General features: G+C 49.1%; 7 protein-coding genes and 1 long non-coding RNA gene across 11 annotated transcripts; 5 read left to right on the top strand and 3 right to left on the bottom strand.

Annotated features, from left to right (window-relative positions):
• The first annotated feature begins 40 nt into the window (after nt 1-40).
• On the top strand, nt 41-5,208 carry cdyl (chromodomain protein, Y-like). Its single transcript, XM_019874987.1, has 7 exons — nt 41-293; nt 488-1,187; nt 1,952-2,193; nt 2,274-2,446; nt 3,583-3,793; nt 3,857-4,000; nt 4,251-5,208. Exons 1-7 carry the CDS (start codon nt 270-272, stop codon nt 4,407-4,409), a joined length of 1,653 nt encoding a protein of 550 aa, XP_019730546.1. The 5' UTR covers nt 41-269; the 3' UTR covers nt 4,410-5,208.
• A 320-nt stretch (nt 5,209-5,528) lies between these two features.
• On the bottom strand, nt 5,529-8,472 carry LOC109518877 (ribonuclease P protein subunit p40). Its single transcript, XM_019875002.1, has 8 exons — nt 8,193-8,472; nt 7,730-7,859; nt 7,569-7,637; nt 7,414-7,500; nt 7,193-7,315; nt 6,158-6,338; nt 5,946-6,083; nt 5,529-5,879 (listed from the first exon to the last, which is right to left on the bottom strand). Exons 1-8 carry the CDS (start codon nt 8,358-8,360, stop codon nt 5,726-5,728), a joined length of 1,050 nt encoding a protein of 349 aa, XP_019730561.1. The 5' UTR covers nt 8,361-8,472; the 3' UTR covers nt 5,529-5,725.
• LOC109518878 (inositol monophosphatase 1-like) lies at nt 7,429-16,179 on the top strand. 2 transcript variants are annotated; one of them, XM_019875004.1, is made up of 9 exons: nt 7,429-7,518; nt 13,470-13,898; nt 14,044-14,180; nt 14,618-14,722; nt 14,794-14,839; nt 14,907-15,015; nt 15,237-15,345; nt 15,407-15,558; nt 15,625-16,179. In XM_019875004.1, the coding sequence occupies exons 2-9, from the start codon at nt 13,836-13,838 to the stop codon at nt 15,747-15,749; spliced, it is 846 nt and encodes a 281-aa protein (XP_019730563.1). In that variant the 5' UTR covers nt 7,429-7,518; nt 13,470-13,835; the 3' UTR covers nt 15,750-16,179. The 2 variants fall into 2 exon arrangements, with proteins under 2 accessions (XP_019730563.1, XP_019730562.1); XM_019875003.1 differs by having other exon boundaries at nt 15,407-16,179.
• On the top strand, nt 8,567-13,247 carry riok1 (RIO kinase 1 (yeast)). Its single transcript, XM_019874988.1, has 17 exons — nt 8,567-8,743; nt 9,373-9,553; nt 9,635-9,713; nt 9,798-9,867; nt 10,341-10,383; nt 10,460-10,552; nt 10,640-10,752; nt 10,852-10,932; nt 11,004-11,090; nt 11,166-11,303; nt 11,376-11,479; nt 11,720-11,826; nt 11,895-11,960; nt 12,041-12,157; nt 12,265-12,318; nt 12,839-12,970; nt 13,037-13,247. The coding sequence occupies exons 1-17, from the start codon at nt 8,685-8,687 to the stop codon at nt 13,145-13,147; spliced, it is 1,635 nt and encodes a 544-aa protein (XP_019730547.1). The 5' UTR covers nt 8,567-8,684; the 3' UTR covers nt 13,148-13,247.
• Nucleotides 16,180-16,265: 86 nt separating the features above from the next.
• Nucleotides 16,266-19,144, top strand: LOC109518879 (inositol monophosphatase 1-like). Of its 3 annotated transcripts, XM_019875007.1 has the most exons (10): nt 16,266-16,391; nt 16,792-16,867; nt 16,933-17,072; nt 17,761-17,865; nt 17,939-17,984; nt 18,050-18,158; nt 18,229-18,337; nt 18,405-18,556; nt 18,625-18,774; nt 18,968-19,144. In XM_019875007.1, exons 2-9 carry the CDS (start codon nt 16,805-16,807, stop codon nt 18,741-18,743), a joined length of 843 nt encoding a protein of 280 aa, XP_019730566.1. In that variant the 5' UTR covers nt 16,266-16,391; nt 16,792-16,804; the 3' UTR covers nt 18,744-18,774; nt 18,968-19,144. The 3 variants fall into 3 exon arrangements, with proteins under 3 accessions (XP_019730566.1, XP_019730564.1, XP_019730565.1); XM_019875005.1 differs by having other exon boundaries at nt 18,625-19,144; XM_019875006.1 differs by having other exon boundaries at nt 16,280-16,391; nt 16,795-16,867; nt 18,625-19,144.
• Nucleotides 19,145-19,250: 106 nt separating this feature from the next.
• Nucleotides 19,251-21,001, bottom strand: cunh7orf25 (chromosome unknown C7orf25 homolog). Its single transcript, XM_019874999.1, has 2 exons — nt 20,885-21,001; nt 19,251-20,659 (listed from the first exon to the last, which is right to left on the bottom strand). The coding sequence occupies exon 2, from the start codon at nt 20,641-20,643 to the stop codon at nt 19,357-19,359; it is 1,287 nt and encodes a 428-aa protein (XP_019730558.1). The 5' UTR covers nt 20,644-20,659; nt 20,885-21,001; the 3' UTR covers nt 19,251-19,356.
• Nucleotides 20,669-24,037, top strand: LOC109518880 (uncharacterized). Its single transcript, XR_002168839.1, has 3 exons — nt 20,669-20,864; nt 20,967-21,162; nt 23,952-24,037. It is a non-coding gene; the product is annotated as an uncharacterized LOC109518880 (long non-coding RNA).
• On the bottom strand, nt 22,052-25,272 carry dnajc1 (DnaJ (Hsp40) homolog, subfamily C, member 1). Its single transcript, XM_019874989.1, has 12 exons — nt 24,975-25,272; nt 24,410-24,511; nt 24,276-24,322; nt 24,032-24,197; nt 23,869-23,960; nt 23,680-23,773; nt 23,470-23,566; nt 23,242-23,405; nt 23,046-23,165; nt 22,889-22,937; nt 22,400-22,803; nt 22,052-22,301 (listed from the first exon to the last, which is right to left on the bottom strand). The coding sequence occupies exons 1-12, from the start codon at nt 25,119-25,121 to the stop codon at nt 22,233-22,235; spliced, it is 1,551 nt and encodes a 516-aa protein (XP_019730548.1). The 5' UTR covers nt 25,122-25,272; the 3' UTR covers nt 22,052-22,232.
• Between the last annotated feature and the right edge of the window lie 2,674 nt (nt 25,273-27,946).

Raw genomic sequence — 27,946 nt, 5'->3', positions numbered from 1 at the left:
CAGTTCTTGAGCGCTACATTCGTCTCTTTCAAAATAAAAGGAAAACTTTTTCCTTGAACGTAGTCTGTTATTGTGAAGGTCGACGGGTCGCACTGACGCTTCCTGGAGACAAAAGACAAACATCTAGCTAGCAGCTAGCTGAGTGCGTCGCCAAAAGTGGTCGTCGAGACGATTAAGAGGTCCAACAGAGCGGAGCCGCCGGCTGCTCTTCATGCTGGCGACCTGCTGGAATCCCTCCAGAAACTTGTCGGCATTGGTACGCCGTCCCCATGGCAACGGAAGACTTCTACGAGGTGACGCTAACATGCTAACACGAGCTAACGTGTAACACGGCCAACTTGAGAAAAGTTGAGGGGTCGCCGCGGGGTGACGCAATGTCAACTAGATATCGTCATATGTGTACGGGGACATGGCGTGGGATACTTGAAACATGTTTTGAAATTCTAATGCGTATGATATAAACAAATGTGCTGCGTGCTGCCCACAGGTGGAGCGGATCGTAGATAAGCGGAAGAACCGGAAGGGGCGGACGGAGTACCTGGTCCGCTGGCGAGGCTACGGCTGTGAAGGCGACACGTGGGAGCCTGAGGTTCATCTGACTACATGTATGCCTTATGTGCACGACTTCAACCGGCAGCACGCCCAGCGCCACAGAGACGCCACCCTGCTGCGCTCCACTCGTAGCAGCAATCTGTGCGCTACCCCGCACGGGAACTCCTGCAGCCCACCTGCTCATGTCGGGCGACTTCTGCCCTTCTCGGACCCTCCGCCTGCCCCGGCTCATCTGTCGCCTGGCGAACTCAAGGGCCAGTCGCACTCCTCAGTGAGTATCATGCCAGGACCCCCAAAGTTGGTGCCCCCGTCATTGGTGCCCTCAATGCCGGCGCCCCTGGTGGGCCCACCCCGCCGCAGCTTGGACTTGTCCAAAAGCGGGATCAAGATCCTGGTGCCCAGAAGCCCCATGAACAGCCTACTGGACGCTGAAGAGTCGCCCAGCGAGGCGGCACCCAGCGAGGCGACTCACAACACGGATGCCGGCGCCCGCGATGCCCACGATGTCCCCCCTGAGGTGGCACTGGAGCAACCGGCCGGCGTGCAGCTGGCTCCAGGAGAGCTGCGCGCCCGCATGGGGATCAGGTCGCGGGGCAACAGCGCCCGGCCAGTGATGCAAGCCCTCAATGGATCAGGTAATAATAATAATAATAATAATAACAATCATAATAAGTATAGCTGAGGTTTATCTAATGCCGTTCAAGGGACTTGTGTACACTTAACAATAACTGAGCCAGGGGTCCTTCAAATGTTTAGTGTCTTAGGGTTAGCACGAAGGAACAGTTATAGTTGGCCACCGGCAGACAGCGTGATCGAAGGTTCCAGTTGAAGTCCGACAAGCAGGCAAGGAGAAAGCAGTTGGGGGAAGTTCTCATGATGTGAGATCTTTCAGGGACCTAAGCTAAGTGTTGTTGCGCAGCTTGTGTTGTTGCAGTGGAGCCAGATGAGCTGTAACAGGCCACCGGCAACAGTGATGCTTCACTGCGGGCCTTTTGTGGAGGACTTCGTTTCCCAGGGATTCATGCCGTAATATTTCATTTTTCATCTGAAAACATTGCTTTGGTTTGCAAGCATTTTTCTTCACAGGCGCTCGCGGAACAATAATTTTGTGAATTGGGGTTCCATAGTCTGTGTCCCAAAAAAATCAGAGTATCTACATGAATCCTTGAGTCTGAAAGGTGATAAAATGGCTAATATGAAAGTAGTAAAATGTTTTTTTTTTTTTTACGGGTTGCCACGCAGTGGTATCTTTGCACTTCTGTCATTTGAGTAACATGTTTATGTTTGCCTCCTCGAAGTAGTGCACAGACCGAGGAAAAAGCCTGTGAATGTAGTATGTGTTTGTATATTGTTCGATCAACTCCGGAGGTGCCGACTGACCAACTTTGCATCCGCTTAGGCGCTCCGGGGACGACGGAGGACCTCGGTACGGGCGGGACCTCTGCACTTACTGTGACGTCGGGTGCCCCGGCCAAGCGACGTCCGGAGGAGCGCGGTACATTCGACAAACGCTTGCGTTTCAGCGTGCGACAGACGGAGAGCGCCTACCGCTACCGCGATATCGTGGTCAAGAAACAAGACGGCTTCACGCACATCCTGCTGTCCACCAAGAGCTCGGAAAACAACGCGCTCAACCCCGAGGTGCGCACACCCCCGCGCGGACCACCACACACACGCATCCCGGTCTCCTCCTTTCACCTTCGCCGTGGTTGTCACCGCAGGTGATGAAGGAGATCCAGAGCGCCATGGCGACGGCGGCCTCCGACGACAGCAAGTTGGTACTCCTGGGAGCTGTGGGCGGCGTCTTCTGCTGCGGCCTGGACTTGGTCCACTTGGTCCGACGCCTCACAGATGACAGGAAGAAGGAAAGCGTTAAGATGGCCGAAACCATCAGGTAAGTGGTTGCCTCAGTCCCCTTTCGCCGTAGGCGGGGGTGGGGTGAGGACAGAGCGCCACATACCAAGCACAACGGTACCGCGGCACCTGCGGTAAAAGTAAATCCGAACAAAAGATAGCTTTCGTTGTATTGCCACGTGCCAGAAACTTTGCTCATCTCGAAGCACAAGGCAATTATCGTATTTTCCGGACTATAAGTTGGAGGTTTTTTTCCATCGTTTGGCCGGGGGTGCGATTTATACTCTGGAGCGACTTATGTGTGAAATAATTAACACATTCGATCATTTGACATGTTATTTTCACATTAAACCGCAAGAGGGGGCTCTAGGCCTGTGTTGATGCTTGCCACATTGACAAAAAAAAAAAAAACTACCATGACTCCACCGTCTCTTCTCCCTCCGAAGTTGGCAGAGTTGCTTAAAAGTGACACCGAGGATGAAGATTTGATTGGATTTAGTGATTTGGAGTGACACTGATGGTTTGGTAAACTTGTGAGCATGATCATTATGCTACAGTTATCTGAATGACTCTTAATATGTTACATGAACACACCGGGCACATGCTCAGTTCATTGTTTATGCGTCATGTAACGTTAGCATATCGTACTCTTATTCAGCCTGTTGTTTTTTATTTTTATTTGCCTTCAAAGATGACATGTCTGTTCTTGGTGTTGGATTTTATCACATAAATTTCCCCCCAAAATGCGACTTATACTCCAGTGCAACTTATGTATGTTTTTTTTTTTTTTTTGTTCTTTATTATGCATTTTATGGTTGGTGCGACTTAGACTCGGGAACGGCTTATAGTCCGGAAAATACGGTAGCTAGCTGCTGCTGCTACCTACCGGTATGGAAGAGCCCCACATGATTACCCGGCTGCCGGCCGGTTGACTGCACAGGCATACAAATTGGATAATTTCCCACAGTGTTTGAAAAACACCGAGTTACAGCAAGCAATGTGTTTTTATATGATAACATTTGTGTAATTATTCCATCAGTTCCACACGCTGTACACTGACTAGCTGACCTTGGAGCTAAGCGTCCATTGTTGCCTGTTGTCTAAACGAAGCGTGTCGTGCAACATGAGGCGTGCGGGAGCTAGCCAAGTGACGTGAGCGCATGTGTGCTTCCTTAGGACGTTCGTCAACACATTCATCCAGTTCCGCAAGCCCATTGTGGCCGCCGTCAACGGGCCGGCGCTGGGCCTGGGCGCCGCCATCTTGCCACTGTGTGACGTCGTGTGGGCCAATGAGAAGGCTTGGTTCCAGACGCCCTACGCCGCGTACGGGCAGACTCCCGACGCCTGCTCCTCCTTCACCTTCCCCCGCATCATGGGCCCCCCCTCGGTTGGTACCCCACCCCTAAGCTGGCCCACGCCGCGGCGGCCTGACCCTTCCTTTTGCTTTCAGGCCAACGAGCTGCTCCTGAGTGGCAGGAAGTTGACGGCGCAGGAGGCGTGTTCCAAAGGTTTGGTCTCGCAGGTTCTCTGGCCGGGAACCTTCACGCAGGAAGTGATGCTGCGTATCAAAGAACTGGTCGGCGTCGACTCTCTCGTGAGTATCACGCTGCTCTACGGTGCATTTCAAGCTGGGAAACGAAGTATTTCTTCTCAGTCCATATTGATGATTATTGATTTTTTTTCAACCTATGAACCTTTGAATTCCGAATGTTAACGCGACTTTTTCCTGCCACCTGATGTATGGTCCGGCTCTCATATCAAATATGTTTCTTGGTTCAATAAAGGTTATCAAGCCCATGCACATCCCCACAGAATTTGATGTGTGTTGTTTTTGTGCGGCTCAGGTCCTGCGGGAGTCCAAAGCCTTGATGAGGAACTCCAGCCGAAGTTCTCTGGAGCAAACCAACGAGCGCGAGTGTGAAGCTTTGAAGAGAATTTGGGGCTCATCGCAGGGAACCGACGCCATCTTGCAGCACCTGCACAGAAGCAAAGAGCTCTACTAGGACCTGCACCAGGACCTGTTTGTGCTTCTATGACTGGATTGGACTAAATGTTTGAGTGCAAATGTAAAGTAAGTTATGAGTCATGTTTGCTCGATGAACGTTTTGGCTCAACGATGCGCTCAGCTGAACTTTCCCGACAGGGAGTCTGACTCCATGTTTGGATGTGTCTTCTAAGCTAGCACAGCCTCTATCAATGCCACATCCTTGCGAATGACACATTTGTACCTTTTCTACATTGGCAAGTAAATGGGGAGAAGAGCATTGCAGTACTCACGTGTTTCAATTTAAATCGGATGACGCCCTCTTGCTGGTCATGAAAACTTCCAACCTTTGGGCTCTTCCCATGTAAGGGTCTCCAAGCACTGGGCTGTACAGAGAAACTCAACTTTTTTTTCCGTTTTCTTAATGGAGTGGTAGACGGGGCTCCGGAAGGTTGTGGTGGCCTTCGTGGGAGGACGATTGGGTCATGATCCATAGGTAGGAGGAACAGCCCGCTCTGAAATCCGGCCAGCTGGCCAGCGAAGCAGGTCAAGGGTGCCAATCGGTTGCAACAACAAATATTGGGTCCAGCACTGCTGTGAAAGTTGCAACGTGGCAAGATTTGACCAATTGCTAAGTGTTGTTGGACTGGCCACTTGAACTGATCTCTATAGTTCCCCAAAATGTCCACAAAAAAAAAAAAAAAACTTGCTGTGTTGAATGCAGTTATTGCATTCACAACCATTCATCACCAGCACTTCATGAAATTCAGCTTGAAAAATCAGGAGCATCACCCTGTGCTGATCACGTAATACGGGGGCGGTGGCAAAGATGACTTGAAACAACAAAGCTATTGGAGATTGACTCGCTCGGAAAAGGGGGCTGGGGGAGAAGTGCACATCACACCCACGTTCAATAGAATGTTTTGTTGTGCATTCAATTGTCTATTTGTTTCCAACAAAGTATGTCTTTACATGACAATGACATGTGGCACAAAATAGTTTGGGATCGCCGCTTTAATGGACATGTTCCCTGTGAGCCATATGCACCTTTCCCGTAGGGGGCTTTTGATAAAGCTACCCCCCCCCTACCTCCTTAACTCTTAGCTCTGTAAAAATAAATGACCATTGCCAACACACCTTAAACAAAACCTCAAATACATTTATTTACCAAAATAAAAGGATGCCCTGTGCCAAAGTCAGTTTACACAATAAAAGATGACTTTTGTAATTCAAATCTGTAAAGAAATTGGACGTTGAAAAAAAAAAACCGCGCAATGTTTTCCAAGTCCAATGTTTTCCAAGTCCGTTTCAGTGTTTGCAAAGAGGTGGGTGTGGTCAGGAGGCTGGCGTGGCCAGGTGCAGGGAGTAGGCGTGGTCAGGGAAGAGTACCAGCGTGTAAAAGTGTCGCTCGTGCACGTGCAGATTGTCCATAAAGCCGTGAACCGTAACGGCCGCCCAGGGTGGCGAAAGGGGACGCTCCAGGAAGTGGCTGCAACATAGATAAGGAAGGTGGCTGATTGGCGGCCCGAATACCCAAGTGGACTTCATAGCTTACCTGAGCTGCTTGACCAGCGTCATGATGTTTTGGGGAAGCAGCAGACCGCGCACCTCAAGGAGAAACGAGCTCTGAGAAGACTGGGCGGATGGATGAGGGCACGCCAAGGAAGACAGGAAGCTGTCAGCAGCGTTGTCGCTGGGGACGACACAGGGTCATGGAGTCACCTGACAAAAGAGGGCTCGCCACGTCATCCGGTCTCGCCACCTCACCAGCTGATATCTGCTTGGACGGCACCGAGCCACTCCAGAAGGTCGAAGGGGTCATAGGAGCGCAGGTCACAAGTCAGCGGGTCGGGACGGCTCAAATGGGTCAGAAGGCGACAGCTGACCTCGGGTGTGTGTCGTGACCACTCGTACCTTGATAGCAGCGGCTGCAGCGCGTCCGGGTCCCCTACGGACACAAACATACGGCGGCATTTTCTTCGTGGTGACATGTTTTGTGTGGCAGTGTATAACCAGGATGCCTTCCATTGTTTGCTGCACTGAAGGGGCTCGGGCTTGTTACCAGTGTCGGCCACCCTCTTGTGGCTGTTTTACTTAGTAGAAATTAGAAGAACAGAACACTGCATTAATGGACATATATGGGTCTTCTGTCAATGTTTTTTTTTTGTTTGTTTTGTGGGGGGGGCATTAAATAAAGTGGCAAAAACACACTAAACTCATGGCATTCACATTCCTCTATCGCATAAAGTTTCAGTTCACTGCTGTCTGTGTGGTTTTTTTTTTTCACATCTGCCTTCAAGCTTGTTGGCGCTGTTTCATAGGCTGCTCTCGTGTAGTGACAAGATCTCATGTGATGCAAGAAGTCACATTCATTTCGGGGAATAAGATTTTTTTTTTTTAACATCTGCCTTCAAGCTTGCTGCTGCTGTTTCATAGGCTGCTCTCGTGTAGTGAAGAGATCTCATGTGACGCACCTCATGTCACATTAATTTCGGGGAATAAGAGGTTTTAAAAGGATCGATGTAATGATCGAGATCTATTGGGGGATGAAGGAAATTGATTCGATTTTTTTTTTTTTAAACCAACGCTAGTGTCGGTAACAACTCAAGAATTGTACTCATTAAAAGGATCGATGTAATGATCGAGATCTATTGGGCGACGAAGAAAAATGATTTGATTTTTTTTTTTTAAACCAATGCTAGTATCGGTAACTACCCAAGAATTATACTCGCCCTCCGGCTGTATGTTAAAATGTGCGTTCTGTTGTCAAATATGCATGATGGCAATGAGACGGGAAGTCACCTGAAGCAGGCGCCAACAGGAATTCCATCTTTAACGGAAGGCGTGACGTCAGACCGCTGAATAGACGCTGGTAGCGTGGCCTGCCAGGAGCCATGCTTCTGTCATTCAAATCCACGCTGACCACTAATTTTGTCCCGCATCACAAAACAAGAAATCCTAATTAAATTTTAGCACAGCAACGACACGTAATACTGCTGATGCTCTGGAGAAGTGCTTCACACCGTATCGGCTGGACTTTGGTTTACACGCTTTGCCTTCAATGCCCAACAGCTCGTAGGAGTCTTTGTCCAGCGACAGACACAGATGTCCTGCACGCAAACACACACGTCCGTCATGTTTGACAAATATATGTGGCCACATTCCTTAAATCCGTTACCATTTGCCTTGAGGAAAGCACAGTTGTCTTCGTCAATACGAGTTTTGTAGGACAGGCCGCACACGCTTCCTGAAGGACGCACGCACATGTTGTCAGCGATATGCAAAACGAATGGGACATGGGTGTGGTCATGTGACAGATGTCACGTGACAAGCGCATACCACGGCCCAGGTGTTCGTCCAGAAGTTCATAAAGCGGAAGGTTCCGGACCAGGTAGAAACTTTGGAAACTTCTTAATGTTTCATCGAGTTGAGAAGGAGCGCAGCCACAATCCGGGAGAAGTACAGTCGCCTGCACAAAGACATAAAACTTGACTGACACGTAAAAGGAACACACAAGCAATTCGGAAACGGCAATGGAAACGTCGTCAGGGCTGCAACCCAGAACGTAACTTTGCTAATTCAACACACAACAACAACAAAAATCATATTTCGTGATGTCATGTATTGTTTTTGAACGTCTTGACAGCTTCTACGTGAGAAGAACTTGACTCATCATTCGCTCTCTTATTTTAAGCTACAGACTTTTTAGAAGATGCACTGTGCAGTTTCCATTTCAACTGCAAACCCACGTGACGAACGAGCTGGCGGCTGATGCCAATGCTAACCCGCGTGAGCGTCTGACCCTGTAGTTGAACGGTAGCTGCTCCAGGTGCGCGCTCAGTCTGTTGTTTGGGTGTCGCAAAGAAGACGTTTCACAGTTAAGAAGGGTTTTGCTGCTCATCTTCACTTCAACCACTTTTGGGCCACTACAACGGGAAACAATCACAACCGGAAGTCCAGCATACGTCATTTCCTTTTGCTCCTCCTATTTCTTTTTGTTATTGTTGTAATTAGTGGTGTGTTTCGTTTGTTTTGTTTGAAGTATTTCTCTGAAATAACCACCTGCGATTGGCGTTTTTTTACATAAATGACAGATTTGAAATGTAAAGCTCCTGTCCAACAAGGGGCGGTCTTGAGCTAAATGGTGAGGCAAATGTCTTTCTCGCGGGACCTCGTCACGTGTCCATACCCGGAAGTTAATCGCGCACGCGGCTGCTGTGACCACAACACGAAATATTGACACCCAAGTGACTTTACTGATCATTGATACATACGTATATTGGTTTGACGTCATATGGCGTTGTTGGTCGACTCTGTACCTGGACAGTTTGATGACGTAGAGGACGAGGACAGGTAAGGCCAAACATCTGTTTGTTCTGTGTTCACACTTGGTGTTTTTGGTCTGTGTTCACACTCCGCCTTGATAAACATGTTTGTCGTCACATTTTATGGCTTCAAACGATTCTGGTTGAGTATGTTTTTGTGCACTTGCTGGTTCTAAGTGTGCAACAAATGTTACCAACCATTCTTCATGTTTTCGTCGTGTGTCTATGCAGCTAAATGGTCAAATATAACGAAAGAGACGGCCAACTATCGATGAGCTTTGTTCTGGCCATGTCTAGCAACCTTGTTGTTGTTGTTTTTTAACTAAGAGCGGTTTCACAACCTTTCGTTGCGCATTTTACATGCAAAAAATGACTTAGCCCACTGACACACAAAAATAACACAACACGTATGAATAATCCAGAGGTCTTCATTCACTTACAAAAGGACAGAGTCAGTGTGAACTCTCTGCGATTGGCTGGTGACCAGTCCAGGGTATGGCAAATCAGCTGTAACAGGTCATGAGAAGTGCGTCCGAAAAGGGATGGACAGATGATGGCTTTTTGGTGCCTCCACTGCAACCTTGTCCAAATGGCAGAAAGTTGCGTCCTGTTTTTTAAATAATAACAATGTCTTTTTGGTCACATGTTACACTGCAGCCAATCCAAAGCCTTTGATATCCCGCGAGATGTCAAGCAAGTTGGCGTTCAGCAAGACAGCGACGATGACGACGACAATGATGATGAGGATGATGAAGTTGATGATGATGATGATGCATGGGCTTGGTCTGCGGCGGGAGGCGATCTGACCAAACGATACAACCGGAGTGTGGTCGGTCAGGTCAGATAATTGATATCCATGTGATGATGGATGGTGATGATTGACAGCTGGCAGTCAGATGATGCTGTTTTTTTTCCCCAGGCGAACAAACAGAATTCGGCCAATTACGTGCCTACCACAGACAGGTCGCTGAGAAGGTTTGAGCACAAGATCAACTTGGGTTAGCGCACACACACTCACGCACTCATGCGCACAGTCACAAGCACGGCGTGGAACCTTTCCACACACGCTTGTTTGTTTGCAGATAAACTCAATTTCGCTGACTCCGTGATCAACAAAGTGACAACGATGCAGAAGCAGAAGGACGCAGACACGTACGTCAACACTGCATTCATGGAATTTTTATATTAGATAATTCTTAAAATGTCTACTAAAAATGCCTTTGTAGAAATTGTGGAGTAGGGAAGGAGTGAATGATTGCAAAGGCTGCAACTGCGTTGGCAATTATTCATCTGCAGCTACTCCAGAATGACTTTATTTAGCAATGTGACAAGGTTTTTTAAAATGACAGACCATCTAAAGGCTGAGTGTGCTTGGAACAGCCACTTCAACCAGAGTTCAATGCATTAAGTGAATTTTGAAAAGTCGCGCCGACGTTGAGTTGTTGAAGATGATTTACGAGGCCGTTGAAGTGCTCGTGCCAGTTTTTCTGAAAATTCCACAAAGAAGGTAGCCGCTTGCCAGTGTGGCTATTCTCTGTGTTGCATAGACCACACTGATTTAGTTTTTTACCCTTGATTTATTATGTGTTTGTTTGTATATATTGACCGGCTGCTCCTGCTCGCAGGTACCGCGTGAAGGACAAATCGGACCGGGCCACCGTGGAACAGGTGCCGATTAGCGTCAAGATGCTTTTATTGAGAAAATAAAACACAGCATTGGTACGTGACAGACTTTGTCGCACAGGTTTTAGATCCTAGAACGCGAATGATTCTCTTCAAGATGTTGACTCGAGGGATAATCTCAGAAATCAACGGCTGCATCAGTACAGGGAAAGAAGTGAGCTTGCCTGCCCGCGCTTTGACATCTGTCCGCCATGCTCCACATCGCCTCATTCACATCTCCTCATTGCGCTCGTCCCGCCAGGCTAACGTCTACCACGCCGGCACAGCCGGCGGAGACAGCCGAGCCATCAAAATCTACAAGACGTCCATCCTGCACTTCAAGGACCGGGACAAATACGTCAGCGGCGAGTTTAGGTGGCGTACCGTTGCCTGCTTTCATTCCATCCTGACTCAAAGTCGGCGGCCCCTTGGGTGAACTGCGTTGGCTGAAGCCGTTCTGCTGTTGCGGTGCAGGTTCCGTCACGGTTACTGCAAGGGGAACCCCAGGAAGATGGTGCGAACTTGGGCCGAGAAGGAGATGAGGAACCTGATCAGGTGGCAGCTTTTCTAGGAGGAAGTCAATCCCCTGAAGAAGTCGCATGCTAAAACATCCCAAACACTCTCAGGTTGCAGACGGCCGGGATCCCCAGTCCGGAACCGCTGCTGCTGCGGAGCCACGTGCTGCTCATGAGCTTCATCGGCAAAGACGACAGGTGAGGCCCGCACAGAACCTTTGACGGCAAACAAAGCAGCAGGCTCGCCTTCTCATGTCTGCCCTCGTCGAGCAGGCCCGCCCCGTTGCTGAAGAACGCTGTCTTCTCCGAGTCAAAGGCCCGCGAGCTCTACCTGCAGGTGGTCCACAACATGCGGCAAATGTTCCAAGAGGCCAGACTGGTTCATGCCGACCTCAGCGAGTTCAACATGTTGTAAGGACAGCGAGCCGCGCGGCCTGCGGGTGGCCATTCGATCGCTGAGCTTGTTTTCCGCTCTGGCTCCAGATATCAGCATGGCCAGGTTTACATCATCGACGTGTCGCAGTCAGTGGAACACGACCACCCGCACGCGCTCGACTTCCTCCGGAAAGACTGCAGCAATGTCAATGGTGAGTGGGCGCGGCTTCCGCCACTGAGCTCCCTGGAATCCTTTCCGTTCGTCTCTTCTTATCTCTCCTTTGCTCTCCTTTAGTCTTATATTTTCGGGGACATGCAGTATTGTAGGCATGTTGAGTTGTTTTTTTGGATGATGGGTGGGTGGCGGGGGGTCCTTGGAAAGATTTTGAAAGCTCTCCTTTAAGGGAATAATAGTTGCAGAAAGATTGGGACTGAACACTTGACTGTTTCAGAGTTTTTCGGGAAGCGCGGCGTGGCAGTGATGACCGTCCGAGAGCTTTTTGACTTCATCACTGACCTGTCAATCACCTGTCACAACATGGACCAGTACTTAGAGAAGGTGCGTAACCAGTAAATGACCTCTGACGACCTTTACTTGGCTAACCACGTTTGCGATCGCCGGCCCAGATGATGGTCGTCGCGGCCGAGCGGACATCGGCGCAGCGCTCGGATCAGGACCGTGTAGACGAGGAGGTGAGAGACGGACCAGCGGCGCGTACCCCTGCGCGCTTTCGTTCGCGTGTCTCTGACCCGTGACTTGGGCGTCCAATCAGGTGTTCAAGAAGGCTTACATCCCACGAACGCTCACTGAGGTCAGCCACTACGAGCGAGACTTCGACCTGATCAGGACGAGGGAGGAGGAGACAGCCGCCAGCCAGCAACACGACAACGTGAGTAGAGCGAGGCGGCGACGTCGCCCGTCTTCACTTCGGTCAGAGGAAGTGGCGTTGTCGCAAAATCTGACTTTCTCGTCCTCCGCTTCCTCTTGGCTCTGCAGGTTCTTTATCGGACGCTGACGGGACTGAAGAAGGATCTTTCGGGTGTTCAGATGGTAGGATGACGTTAAACTCAATTGCAGCTTCGCAAGGCCCAAATGCCACTGCGGCAAATGGTCCAATTTCACTCGTTTTCAATTTATGAACTCCAAATCATGGCTCATCTTTCTATATCAGCAACCTATCATGACGAGCAGAACAATTTAATGCTCTTCCACTAGATGGCACACTGTGCAATTAACCACCACCACTCTGGGAGTATATTTCGATGTCAAAATTATTTTTAGTTGGTCTTATTGCAAGCCGAATAGATGTATTTCACTTTTTAATTTTTTTTTTTGGGGTAATTGTTTTATTGTGTTTTTAGCATAGAATTTAGCATGAGTGTGAAATATAGTCACATGCCTTTTATGCTGAAAGTATGTTGGCACTGACTGGAAGAAAAAGTGTTTTCAAACTGCATAAAAAATAGCGTGAGATAGTGTTGTTCTGTAGACTTGTGGGGTCACTGGGGATTCCCTCAATGTGCGGTGGAAAACCAGCCCAATCAAATTGTGCTCAATGTTCCATGCGCAGGTTCCGGCTCTGCTGGAGGACGACGGGTCTTCGTCTTTGTCGGAGGAGGAAGAGGAAGAGGATGAAGACGATAAAGATGACGAAGCCACTCACCCTCTACCTGGAGACAATGCAGACCCCTTGGACAAAAAGGTGTTTTTCTTTGCGACGTTACCATGACGGAAGAATGAACAAACGAGCAAGGTGCTTTTGTTTCAGGAGAAGAAGAAGCTGGTGAAGGAAGCTCAGAGAGAAAAGAGGAAGTCCAAAGTTCCAAAACACGTAAAGAAGAGGAAGGAGAAAGTGGCCAAGACCAAGAAGGGACGATGAACGTAGACGCGGGCCCTCGGAGGCTGCGGCCAATTGCAGCCTCCGTCCGTTCTTTGCGCCTTCAAAAAGTCCTTCATTAAATGAAGCTTGGTGAAATGTCCGCACGGTCTCCTCTTTGACTGTCTGCAGCTTCATGCCAAACAGCAAACACATCACTGCATGTACGTTGGCGCGTGCTAAGCAGCCTGGAAATCTAATCGTGTGAATGGGCGAATTGTAAAGTTGATTGATGGCTGCCACCGAAGGTCACGTCCATGCGTGCTGAGCTGCTACATTTTGGTTGACATTAGTCCAAATGCAAATGTTCAGTTTGTGTGTGTAGACACACACACACACACACACACACACACACACACACACACATGAGAATGGATGAAGCAAGTGTGCACACTGAGCCACAATAGAAGGCAAACAGTGATGTCACCATAGTGCACTGAAAGGTCAAAATGGACGAAAAGGGCCAAAAGTATTTGGACATTGTAGAATGTTTCACAGACGCGCACGAGTCAGAAAGACGATAGAGGTGATGATGATGATGACAGAAAGGGAGGAGCTTGTGCCACCACACTTAACTTTGATTGGTTCACTGTTGCATGAGTGAGACGCTGCGTTCTGATTGGCCACGTGGGAAATACAATAAGCAACCGACGATTTGAGAAGTTGAGAACTTTTTCCTCTTCATCTCGTCATGGCCGCTGACTGGACCGACTCTTTGAACTTTGGCCTCACACTGGCCAAGCAGGCCAGTCAGGTATGACCTCTGACCTTTGACACACGAGCCCTCCACGCCATCTCTTGGCTACTTTTTTTGCAGTGGGCCGATATCATCTCTGTTGACGTGATGTCATCAGTAACAGCGTCAATAATGGCACTTTAATTTGGCGACATGGCCGCAGGTGGTGATGGAGGCGTACGAGCGGCGGGGTGAAGAGTTCACGTGTAAAAGTTCCGCTGCCGACTTGGTGACGCAAAGTGACGTGAAGGTGGAAAATTTCCTCAAGTCGGCCATCGCCAGCAAATATCCACAACACAGGTCAGACGCTCCAATTTTCTTCTCCTTTGGAAAGAGCGTTCATTTTTTACATTGGCCTCCTTGATGGAAGGCGGATTTTGGAAACAACCAAGTCGATCTTGGTTTCCTTTCGATTTTGGAGTCGTGCGATTGTCTTGGGCTCCTGCTCCATTTCAGCTGAAGCTAAACCCAGAAGGGAAGGCCCAAACAGATTCGGCCGTAACGAAAGCCTGGATGAGGTCTACACTATGGCAAAAAATTGCGTGTAAAAAAAAAAAAAAAAAAATGTCTTAAATCTGCGATTGTTGAACCTTGAAATAGTTTGACCAAAGGCTGCCACACACGATATTTAGACAACTGGGAACTCTTAAATGTGAAGGAGGAAAAAAATCTGGTCCATGTGATTGGCGTCAACATTCGCATCAGGTTCCTGTTTTTTTTTTTTTTCCTGGCGTCAGGTTCCTGGGAGAGGAGTCGGTGGGGGCGGGCGAACGTTTAGAGTTGACGGATCTTCCCACGTGGATCATTGACCCCATCGACGGAACCGTCAATTTCGTCCACAGGTCAGAGGCTCCGCCCCCGTGATGATGTCATTTCTACACACAGCAATTCACCCTTGTGCACTTCCTGTCAGGTTTCCGTTCGTGGCCGTTTCCATCGCCTTCTGCGTCAACAGGCAGGTGAGAGGCCTGACGTGTCGGTCGAGGTCGGAGGTCAAATGTGGACTGACTTGCTCACGACCTTTAGACAGAATTCGGAATCGTGCTGAGCTGCGTGGACCAAAAGGTTTACTACGCTCGCCGAGGGGGAGGAGCCTATTGCAACGGACAGCAGCTGCGGGTCTCCGAACAGCAAGGTCACCGCACTTACTGATGATGTCATGACAACAGTAAACAATAAAACAGAACTGTAAGAAACAGAGCAAAAGGAAAGCAGAGCATTCATATATTACATCACGTGCAATGTGAAGGCCTTCATCCTACGTTTATGTATTGATCGCATCTGGAATTGCTTTGTTCTTGAATGGTGGTGCTCTACATATCAACTTTCCTCGCCTCTTCTGTCTGCTCCAATCAGACGTGAGCAAATGCCTGGTGGTGACCGAAATCGGGGCGGAGCGTGATGACCTCGCTCTGTCCACCATGACCTCCAACATCCTCACGTTACTCAAGCTGCCCGTGCATGGGTGAGAAGGACGCACGTCGGCGTTGATGTCGTTTGCGGTGACGGTTGTGATGGCGTTGCAGGGTGCGCGCGTTGGGCACTGCAGCCGTGGACATGTGCCAGGTTGCCACAGGCGCTGCTGACGTCTACTATCACGTGGGGATGCACTGTTGGGACATCGCCGCCTCTGCCATCATTGTCCAGGAAGCAGGAGGTGTCGTCATGGATACCGAGGGTGGGTGTCAGATCGCCATTCTTGAGTATCCGCCTCGCCTTCATGTGAGCGTGTCCTCCTCTGCAGGCTCCCGCTTCGACATGATGTCACGGCGAGTCATCGCAGCCAGTTCGTCCGCCGTGGCAAATCGGATCGCTCGAGCGATTCGAGCCTTTCCCTGTAGCCGTGACGACGCCGAGCCAAGCCAATGACGCGCGGTCATCTGTTATGTTCGTCACAACGGCTACCGGTTGAACAATTGGAACTGCTTAGAGGAAGAGAGCTTGAGAAAAAAAAAAGGAGCATTTTCAGTTGCACTTTCCAGTTCAAATAATCAATCAAAATCACAGCAGATAATATATATCATGCTCTGAAAATAAAAACGTTACGCCCACCAACAATTCAGTAATATTCGATTCCATCCTGACGACATTGCTGTATTGACTTTAATCTTGTATTCATATCTGTTTTAGTTCAAAAAGTTCCCAATCAAAATGTGCACTTTATTTCCTGCATCTGAACATAACTCTTAACTACTGACACGTGACCCCTATTTTCCGCAGGGTGTCTGTCCTTTCGTCGAAATAATTTGATGGAAAAATGCAAGGAGTCACAATGCCACCAAATAAAACTTTCCAAGAACTTCAACAGAATGTCGTTTATCAGTACTGTACCAACTCTATTTGTGGCTGAAGCGTGTCCCAGTGCGACCAGCAGAGGGCGGCAACGGTGACGACAGGCGTGGCTGTAGAGAACAAAGAAGACAACCCGGAAGTGAGTGGTGTCACTATTCCGCACTGTCAAGATCACATTTAGCATCACATCATCCTACTCGTTTCTTCAAGGTGACACGTGTAAGTCGGTCATTGTAAACTTTGAATTGGTTGTTGTTTCGGTTCCACTTGCGTCGAAGCTTAAAATGGATTGAAATATGGATTGACTTCTTTATCATCACTCTTCCAACGACATTTTCTTCTACCTTTGCTTGACTTCTACTTAAAATGATTCTATTGTGACACAATTCTTGCCTCTGACACGTCGTCAGTGACGGAAGAAGTGCTAAAGCTCGAAAAATCAAATGTCAAAGAAGAATGTCGACAAACGACAGAAATCGACTCACTTCCACCTCCCAGCGTTGATAGGTTGTTACTGCAGCTGATGATCACACATCAGTGGATTTGATTTTTGGACAAGTTCTTTAACCATTCACAATTATTGTACATAAAAGTACATTTAAACTGTGAAATTTTGAAGCAGCCCACATAGGATGACGGACATTTGGCAGAGCGCCATGGACCACGCCGTCGCTTTGGCACGAAAAGCTGGACAGGTATGCATGCACGCGATGTATAAATGGTGGTAGTCGAGTAAGTGCTTAGTGTTGTGATTGTGAAGGTGGTGCGTGACGCAGTGGGCGACGCGCAGAAGGAGGCGGTGATGGTGAAGAGTTCGTCCATCGACTTGGTGACGCAGACCGACCAGAAAGTCGAGAAGCTCATCATCCAGTCGGTCAAAGAAAAATTCCCAACACACTGGTGCGAAGCAACGTGTTTGTGCTTGTGTGCGAATAGAAAAGCAAATTAACGTAGAGGAAAAGCCACTAAAAAAGTGCCTTTGTTGAAACGACGACAGCAAAAATTGAGAGGAGCCACGTCGCTATGGAAACAGCAGACGGAGAGCAGCGATGCTAAACAGATTGTAATTATTGGCACCCTTGCTTAATATGTGTTTCGAGTTTTTGATAAATTCATTTTTTTCCAAAAAGAGGAATCCAAATGTATTTATTCAGTGGGAAAAAAACATCCCGCATTAAGAAATACTTGTTTGACATCAAATGATGTGTGCCACAATTCTTCGCAGCCCTCATGTCGTGACGATGAGGCTCTTTGAGTGGAGCTTTTTTGCAACTGTCTCGGTCCGCTAGTGGAAGCGGGCCTTGCGATCAGAGAGAGTGTTGCGGCCAGATTAGACGCTCCTTGTGTTTATTATTATATTTCGAAAACACCACAGTTTCCATGCAGCTCATACCATATTATTTTGTTGTATTATTTCCGCCACACCTTAAATGCCGGTCCCTGGAAATATTGTCTGACATAAACCGGTCCGTGGGGCAAAAAAGGTTGGGGACCCCTGCGCTAGTGGAAGCGGGCCTTCCCAGCGCACACTGCCTTTCGGCAGGTCTTGCCACGCTGCTAAAAGTGGATGACGATGTTTGTGTGTCAGCTTCATCGGGGAGGAGTCAGTGGCCGCAGGAGAAGTTTGCGTCCTGACCGACAGTCCCACGTGGATCATCGACCCGATCGACGGGACCACCAACTTTGTTCACACGTGAACTCCATTCTTCTCTTTGGTCGTCGTTTCATCAACACAATGCTGACGAGCTCGTCCGTCTCCTCTGCAGATTCCCTTTCGTCGCCATTTCCATTGGATTTTCGGTCAACAAGCAGGTGAGAAGTCTATCCCAATGTCGTCAAAGGTTGTCAATCAAGCGCTCTGCGTCTCCGCTTCCCAGGTGGAGTTTGGCGTCGTGTACAGTTGCCTGCAAGATCAGATGTACACGGCGCGGCGGGGGAAGGGCGCCTTCTGCAATGGCCGTCCTCTACGGGTTTCTCATGAAAAAGGTTTACACATCATCCCTGACTTATTTCACGAATCTGAAACAGGAAGTGATGTCATGCGACTTTCTGTCAGACATCCGGCAGGCCATCATCGCCACGGAGTTCGGCTCCAACCGAGACCCTGGAGTGGTGGACAAGGTCTTCTCTAGCCTCAAAAGGGTTGTCAGCATTCCTGTCCATGGGTACCGCAACCTTCGCCTGACCAAGCCAAGTCGAGGCGACTGTGACGGTGTCCGCATCTCGTTAAAGGGTGCGCGGCGCAGGAAGTGCCGCCATTAACATGTGCCTGGTGGCGTCCGGGTGCGTGGAGGCCTACTATGAAATCGGCATCCATGTGTGGGACATCGCCGCCGGCTCGCTCATCGTCTCCGAGGCAGGCGGAGTCCTGATGGACGTCGACGGTAAGAGGTCAGCCGTTGTCGAGGCAACATGACGCCCTGCTCAACTGTGTGTGTGCGTGCATGTGCAGGAGGCCTACTGGATTTGATGTCACGCCGCGTTTTGGCCGCCAACAATCAGAGCGTCGCCGAACATCTCGCCAAAGAAATCGACGCCTTCCGTGTGCGGCGAGATGATGCCGCGTCATGACCTCTACATTCGTCATCAATAAGCAACAAAGGTCACATGTCACTGTTGGGATGTCCATATTTGGTCAATCGCATATTTTTTTCCACAAATTGATACTGTTAGTGTGGCTCAGTGTGTTTTTTTTTTTTTTTGAAACAAGTGATTGTTGGCTCATGGCAATTGTTTCTCTGACGACGCCACAACATTGACGGCTCAACCGACATTCCGCTGTTTGCTTTCCCAAGGTGACGTTTATGGTGTTGCGACGATTCCGCCCAACATGAGCGACGATTACACTGATCATGAGAAATACGTGAAATGGGCCACCTGAGCAATAGAGTAGTTACACTTGACAGAAAAATAACCTGATGAATGTTTCTATCTTGATTTCACAAATACACTGAAAAAATGTTGACTCCTGACTTGCTCGTTTTGTGTCTTTTACGAACTCGCATCAGCTTTACGGATGCCCATAAAATGGGCTCAAGCTGATGTTGAAGCGTTAGCATCAGATAAATATAGACTGACTTTTTTTTTTTTTTTTGCGACCTCCAGCAAGGATAGAGGAAATTGAAGTGCCTTGGATGCTTTAATTGTGCAGAAAAAAAAAAAAAAACTAGTGAAAAGGTGAAACTCAAGAACTGGCCGTTGAAAGTTGGTTTAAACTGTGGACAGGTGTGGCCCTCCACTCCTTGCCCTCGGTGAGCGCTCGCGGCTGGTGCATGAAGACGCTGAATCGGACGCCCTGATTGGCTGCCGCCCTAACGAAGCGGCCGTTGGCAGTCAGGGTAACGGCACGCAGCGAGTCCCCGGTGCCGAAGATCAAGAGCGAGCGGCGGTTGACCTTGGCGCTGGGCACTAGCGCCAGCGCCCGCTCCGACGGCCGGTCGTCCACCAGGTGCAGGCGCGCCAGTAGCTGGCGAGCGCGCTCTTTCTCGCCGGGCCCGCCCAGCGTGTCCAGGATGAGCCGGAAGTCAGCCACGGCGGCGCTGCAGGCGTACAGCTCCTTGCCCGCCATGAAGGCATCCAGCAATGGCAGGACCGGCCAGCGGCGCTCCTGGGCCGCCTGCTCGGTCAAGACGGGCTCACGGAAGGCCAGATGACAGCGGCCGTGACTGAGTGACGACACGTAGGCGATGAGCGCGGTGATGTCCAGATTGACGCGCCCGCACTCCTCAGCGTGCACTGCCGCGGGGAACGCCAGGCTGGCCACTACTGTGCCGCGGTCCACTCGGGTGGGCTCGGGCTCCTCCTCTCCGTCTGTGACCTCCTCGTGGTCCTCGTCCCCCTCCTCAGCCTCCACCACCTCCTCCTCCTCTTCATCGCCACCCTCTGCCTGCTCTGCGTTGACGGCCACGATGTCCCCGCGGACGGCCACGCCCATCTCCTCCAGGCGCTGCGCCATGGGGCTGGACACACCATTGTAGAAGGCAAAGACAACCCGAGGGTGGAGGTACTGGACGGGCTGTTGGCGGCTGGCGTGCACAAAGTCCTCAGCCTGCCCGACAATGCTCTTGGCGCCGTAGCGGCCACGGCCCTGCCAGATGTTGTGCAGCGCCTCCGCCTTCCTACCCACGGCCTTGACCCACGTGTGCCCGCCGTTGGCCACCACATCCACCACCAGCGTGCGCTTGTCGCCGGCAGCGTCCCGGTATGAAAAGACATGCAGCACTGCCACCACTCCCTCCAAGCTCTCGGCCGAATCCAGCACGGCGGTCAGGTGCGTGAGGTTGGTGCTGTGTAGGTGAGACTCTTTGAGCAGAAGCTGGCCGCCTTCCGCGCGCTGCAGAAAGCGCAGCTCGGCACGGAGCTTGCTGCAAAGCTTTCCGCGTCCTTCCACGGCGGGATCGATTTGCTGGGCGCGCTGGCACAGGGCCTTGGCCACGCCCATTCGCTCATCTAACATGTCCTGGAGTGACATGACGCACTCATCCTACCTGGGGGACACACAATCGTTCGACCAATCAGAAAGGGAAGAGGGACAGCGCGTGAGGTACAAGATCGATCATTTGATTGCTCCTTGTTCGACGTGATCAGTTTGAAACCGCTTGACACAGCCAGCTAAGCGAAGCGGCTAAATGAACACATCGTTGTCATACGAAACACATCATAGTAGAGAAAGACATAAAAAAGGGCGAAAAGGTAACATGACGTGGACTTACTGCACTGTCGACGTATGACGACGGTGACTCAGCTCGTGGCTGTTAGCTTCTAATGCTACCTGTGAACTTCCGTCTTCGACAGGAACGAGCCCGGCTATGAAGAGACGTCCGTAGGACACACCCCCTTTGATCTGCGTGCCTTTGGCGACTCCAAGCTAGGAGGGTCAAAGTTGTCAGAAAACGGCTGAAAAACCCAAAAAGACGAAGGATTCCCGCCGCACGCTGGAGCATACAACACCGCAGTTCCGGCAAGGGAACTGGGAATACACATTCCACAGGTAAAAAGAAAACTATTTAGTCAGATTTCCTTTTTTTTTTTAAATTCAGTTATGTATTGAGAGCTGACGTTTTGCTGTTGGCAAAAAATGGAGCCTTGTGAAAATAATCTGGTGAGACCCGAGAAAATCACTACTCAATGTTGGTGATTTGCCTTTAATTGGAACGTCGACCTCCCCATGATGGCCGCCACGTAGGCACGTCAATTCAGTAGCTGTAGAGGCGTCTCTTTCTCGCTATGAGGATGACTATGTAGATAAATGACCGCTAGAGGGAGCCTCGGCAGGTTTGAACTGCTTTGATTCAAGTCAAGTCTTCCGAAGTCGTAGAATTCTTTCGAGTTCAACGCCTCTCAAGGGTGAATCAAATTGAAATCTCATTATCTGTCAGAAAAAAAATGTGGATACAATCATTTCCTGAAATCATTCGGCCCAGTTTCCCCGTACTTGTGAGAACGAGAAAAGCCTTTAGGCACAAGTAGGTGGAGGTTGATTCTTGTGCGATCAAACCTCCAATCCAAACTTTTTATCAGCTTCGTTCGCTCAAACGAACAGATACAACCGTGCCTGATTAAAGTGTTAAAATGACTTTTGGGATGTGGCGTTTCAACAATGGCAGCCTCCACTGGGACGTGAACGTTAAATTGCGAGAGAGACAATTTATTCATTTCCAACACCTTTTCTGTCTTTTGTCAATATATGGAATCAAATAGGTGTTTTCATCAGTCTTAATGAATATGGGGCTGAAAACAAGACTTTAAAATATTGGGAATCAACATCAATAATAATAATAATTAGTATCCCCAAATCTATAACTCCAAAATACATACGAGATACGAGGTGGCATTCAAATCTAGTTAATGTGATGAGCGATGCTCGAAATGAACACAGGTTTGATAATAAATATTTTTAATTATTAGTCAAAAATTTGATTAACAGGCAGCATGCTGGGAGGGGCTAAGGCACATGAAGAAATGAGGTCCATCCAAAGAGGTCCATCCTGTTGCAACACAAAAAATTGTGAGCGTGTTTTGGGGGTTAACGGTGACACTCGGAGGTGGTGTCGGGCTTCATCAGCTCTTTGCTTGTTTCCTTTTTTGGACCAGCTCTGCCAACATCTTGTAACGAATCATGCAGTCCTCCTGAAAAACAAGGTGCCCACCACATTGCCGTTTTGAGGTTTCCCCACAGGGATTTTGTTGCGTTGTGCCAAGCTTCCGGCGGTCATTCCGTGGCTCACCTTGCTTTTCCCGGGAACCACTTTGGCGATGCGATCCCAGCGCTCTGCACTTCCTCTGGGAAACTGCTGGAGGGCCAGTTCCAGAAGCTTCTGCTGGTTCTGAGTCCACACTGCTGCCGCCACCTCCGCCTTGTCCTTGTTCTCCTGTGCCGATACTGGCTCCTCCTCCTCGTCCACCTCATCAGGGTTGAAGTCTTTCTGCCGCCGGGACCTGAGGCGCCCTGCCTCTCCCTCGTCGGCCGCAACCGCACACTTCCTGTTCCTCCGTTTGACCGCCGCAACTTGTTCATTTTGGCACTGCTCCTTGGCGTCCACGCCCGCTCCACGCATTGTAATGGCGTCACAAACAGAAAGCGACTTCACGGGAAGAGACGGCCCCTTCAACTCGGACAGCTTCACCAGACCTGCAGCGGTACGCGGACCACAACTGAAGCGGATGCAAAACAAGACTTCGGTGAAGCAGAATGTGTGTGACGGCAGCAGGTCGACCTGTGCTGAGGTGGGCGAGGTCTTTGGCTTGTTTGACTTTGGTGGTCACCTGTCGGTAGACGAAATGAGGAAAAATACTTGAGAATGTCTAATTAGCAAGCTAACGAGTCAAGGCGTGCTCTCCACAAACAAATTGTCACGCAGGTGTGTCACTCACATCTGTCACGGATCTCCCCAGCTCGTGCGCGATTTTGTCCCAGCGACCCGGCGTTCCTCCTGGGAATTTTCCCATCAGTCTGCTGAGTAGGCTGATGTCCTCCTCGCTCCACTCCGTCGCCTAATGTCGGCGACACGCGACAACACTGAGGACTTGGCGTGTGTCCATGCTAATGCTAGTTCGAACAAGAAGGGACCTGCTTCCTGGCGGGCCTCTGGTCCTGCAGCCATTGGTCCAGCTGATCTTCCACTTCCTGGATGGATCCAGTCTGCTGGTAACTTTGGAAATTCGCCTCATCTGCCGACGGCTGGTAAATGGGGAAGTCCATCTTTGGCTTCTTCACCTTTGACCGCTTCTCTCCTAAAAGTGCAAGGTCACGTGAGCCATTGGTTGACAACTTGAAGAGATAAAGCAAGCTTCTTACTGCTCGCAACTTCCTGTTGAGCTTTTTCTTGCTCTTCCTCTTCTCTCTGCTGCTCCTTCTTCATCAGCTTGTAGTCTTCATAGTATTGCTGCACCTCCTGCGATCGACAAGCACAAGAAGCTTCTGGAAACGCACACACACACACACACACACACACACACACACACACACACACACACACACACACACACACACACACAGGAAGTGTACCTGCAGGGTTTGGGGCATGTGTTTGATTGACAGGTAGATCCACATGCTGACTTTCAAAGGAAGAATGTCTTGCCAGTGGGGGCGCTCCTGAGCCCTACACACACACACACACACACACACACACACACACACACACACACACGAATGATTATGACCTCACAGTGGAAGTACTAACGCCAAGCCAAGTACCTGTCAGGGCGGTCGGTTGCACCGTTCTTGACTTCGTCTTTGGCGTTGATCTTCTTCTTCTTTTCTCTCTTCTTTTTGGCCAGCATTTCATCCTACAGAAACGCAGGGGTCACCCGGGAGGGAGCGTGAGCCGCCACCAGACGCGTACATGTGTGTGACTCACCAGCAGCTTCTCCAGGTAGACGGACCAGATGACGGCGTAGTGCCCGACAGTGATGATGATGAAGAGCAGGAAGGCCAGCTCGCTGTTGCTCATCTTCCTCACGCGGCGGTAGTAGAAGACAGGTTGCCGCCAATCAGGAAGTCCGTTTACCAGGATGTCATCGTACCTGCGCGGACCCACAGAGGTGGTCGGAGGTCAGGCTGAGGCGCCACGGCAGCACCACGAACGGCCTCACACAGCTCACCTGCGTCGTCTCTCCTCATCCTTCAGGACTTCGTAAATGGCCACCAGCTGTCGAGCAGCACAAATCATCTGATATCTTCTTGCGCATACTTTTGCGATTTGTTATTTTTCAAGTTGTGTCCTGATTCTCGTCACCTGTCGAAACTGCGTCTCAGCATTTTCATCTTTGTTCTTGTCAGGATGCAAAACGAGTGACAGGCGGCGATAGGCCTTTTTGATTTCTGATGCCGATGCATCCTGAACACAAAGCAGAGACGTTCAGAAGATGACCTGGCTCCATTTGCCCAAGACAAAACAACTTGTGACTGGGGCTGCACGATATTGAGGGGAAAAAAAATCGGCATGATGATGATGATGATGCACATGATTTATCATACCGCTTGAACATTAGGACTTGAGAAGTGCACATATGCGACCTGATATCTCAAACACTCTCATGGATTAGGTGTTCCTGAAACACGCAGGAATTAGTATATAATACATTTAGTGTATTCATACATTGTGTGTACATCGTTATATGGTGAGGAAACAAATTGTATAGCGTGATCATTTTATGCTGTCTTGTAACGTAGCACGTCTCTTGTTAACCGTAAGCATAAAGTAGCTGTCCCGTCGACTCCTATGGACTGGAACCGAGCCGCGTCGTACACCACTGCGTCGACGTTCATGTTACCATGGAGATGGTCGGAGTGCCACGAACCTGCTCGAGCGACATGAAGCGGTAGAAGGTGTCCGGGATCTCCTCGACCAGGTCCAGAAGCTCCAGGTCGGCGTCCCAAGCGTCCGACGGAAGGCTAACGGACAGGAGAGCCAAGCCGCACACCATAAGCCAACCGCCCGCATTCATCTTGCGCTGCTCACCTCGCACGGTTACCGATCGGCCAGCTCAGCGGGCCGATGACACGGAAGTGCTCGTCAGTCACATCCGGGTCGCGCGTCCTGTCACCTTAAAAGCGTTTCTACATAGTACGGCGATCTGCGTGCTAAAAATTATATATCCCCCAATCCCATGCGGTCTGCTGTACCGGCAGTCAAACTCGCCTTTTCATTGCGAATGCCCTTCGCTAGTTTGTGTAAATACTTTTGAATAGTTTAAGTTTGTGTAAATACTTTTGAATAGTTTACGTGACCAGAAATTAAGTCGACTTTGACAATTTGTAGCGATGAAGTGTACTGAAACTTTAGTCAGGCGTGCGAGTGAGCAGTTTATCTTAACAAATCGTGGTGTCTTACGTGACATCGAATAATTAATGTAAGTAAATAGACAGATAATATAAATGTACAAGCTATTAAAATCTAGTTTTCCATTCACGGCCTGTGTCTCCGTGGAGGTCCCCATTGTCGAGTAACTTTAGATAGAAGCTAGTCAATGAAGTTACGGCCTCTTTTTTTCAAGTTCACGATTCGGACCAGGTCTAAAGAATGAAAAGACGTGGACCTGTAATGCCACCCACTTGCCGTAGCGAGAAAGGAAACCACTGGCGGCCATCTTGCGTTGCCACTCAATAAACATTCACCACTCGATTTCTATGTGGCTTTTTCACATTATTTTCTGTCTCCACAGCAAAAATGCGAGTGTGTGGTGTACGGTTGGACCAGGAAGGATGGGAGAAGCCCGTCTCCACGAGTGGTGTCAATTACAGCCACTTGTAAACTCCATTCTCGCACACACTTCCTGCAACTTCTTCGTTCGTGTGTGGCGAGGTGTGTCTTGTTGCGCGTTTTGCGGATACATTTCTTATTGGTCCTTCTGCGTTTGTGTTCGACGGCCCCTCATTGTAATAAATGCCTTTTTTTCTGAAGGAATCACTTTTTGGTGTTTCAGGACATTCAAATGCTTTTCATGTTGACTATTTGTACCTCACAATCTTAAATGGAGGGGCTTGTTACCCACAGCATGTTGTGTTCACCTGCTAACGCTATCTATGATGTATATCGTTTTATATGTGTATATATTTAATGTTATAACTGTTACTAATATCTAAACTTAGGAAGCAACATCTTTGATGTTGTCAGGTTCACACTACTGCCTCACAGTCCACTCCTGAAAATAATGCTCTCAACTGTCCTTAAGTCCACTGGCTGTGTTAGTAATAATCACCATGAAAATGTGATGGATCTGCCACAGTTACATCTTCTTCTTGTTCTTCTTCTCCTTGCTGCGCAGGCGGTGTTGTGGCCACGTCATTGCGCATTGATGAGGGTGGCTCGATGGGCCCGTGGGATGGCCGCCCCCGCTTCCATCACAGCAGCTAATGCTGACAAGAACACTTGACACACTGACTGTGAGTGTGAAGAAGCTAATTCAAGATACCCGTCATCACTTTTAGCAGGCCAGCACTGGAAAAAAAAATGTGTGTGTGTGTGTGTGTGTGTGTGAGTGTGTGTTCATATTTCTCACACTTGTTCAACATGTTTTGGGCAGGGTCACCAGCGCTCCAGTCCCTCATATTTATTGTAAAAACCTAATGATAATGACGATGATCACGGGTAGGCTTGGAGGCTTGAATTTCACAGATGTGCGATGGCGGACAGGTCGCATGGGATTGACTACAAGATGATCAAGAAGAGCAACAAGCATGTCAAAGTTCATTCGGAAACGGTGCGGAAAGATAAAGGCCAAATGTCATTCAGAACAATTGTCCTTGATCTTTTGCTGTCATTTTGAGGAAATCGTGTCACATTGCATGACAAATGTCTGGAAACAGGAGGCGACCGTTCCTCGATCATTTCATGGAGACGGCAATTGAAGATTTTTTTGTGTTTTTTTAGCAAATTGCACAGTGATGTCCCAGTCGTCCTTTGCTGTTTAATATATCGGAAAAAGCATTTTTACAACAACTGAATGTTTGGCTTTCTACAAAACAATCATTTATTTGACCACTTTCAGTCCCAAATTAGCAGGTGTCACACTAGTGAGACAGCACTAGTGGAAGTTAGTCAAGACTCGAACATGATGTCACAGTAATAAAACAGCTTTTTTTTTTTCCTCTTGTGCAACATTTAAAAAAAGATATACAGTATATATTTCTTGGCTTATGAGGAATAACTAGAGCATGCGAGTGCACCAGCATTTGACCTTAGTGACCTTGAGGCGCCTTACTAACCTACTTGTGCACTATGCTTCCAAAGTTGACGATAAAGCGCTATAGAAGTGCAAGTCCACACTTGCCACTTGTGCTTGACACATGATAGAAAAGTGCGTTCAAAGTGCATCAAAAGGGATATGAACGTAAGGTTTGATACGATTAGCCGTCAAATCATTCCACAATACTGCGCAGTACGTACATACTTTGGAACAAGACGTCATGTTGCCTTTTGGGAGAATTATGCCATCCGAAGAATATTTGATTGCTATGATTGCCACATGCTCCACTACCCACAATGCATTGTGTTGCCCTCTTTGTCTAAAATCAAGTCCTCGACTCAGCCATGAGTTTGTAGGTCAGTGAACAAACACATCGTTGCCACGGTGACCAATTTTGGCTGGCCTGCTTCTTCAGTCTGGAAACTTTCGTTTGACCAGCACATCCACTTCTTGTCATTCGGTGGGTGGGGGTGGGGGGTTTGTAGGTCAGTGAACAAACACATCGTTGCCACGGTGACCAATTTTGGCTGGCCTGCTTCTTCAGTCTGGAAACTTTCGTTTGACCAGCACATCCACTTCTTGTC

This window comes from Hippocampus comes, unplaced genomic scaffold (genome assembly GCF_001891065.2).
Source record: "Hippocampus comes isolate QL1 unplaced genomic scaffold, H_comes_QL1_v1.1 scaffold20, whole genome shotgun sequence".
Taxonomy (NCBI): Eukaryota; Metazoa; Chordata; class Actinopteri; order Syngnathiformes; family Syngnathidae; genus Hippocampus; species Hippocampus comes.
Note: the sequence above shows the minus strand (reverse complement) of the source record. Positions and strands in the feature narration are given on the sequence as shown.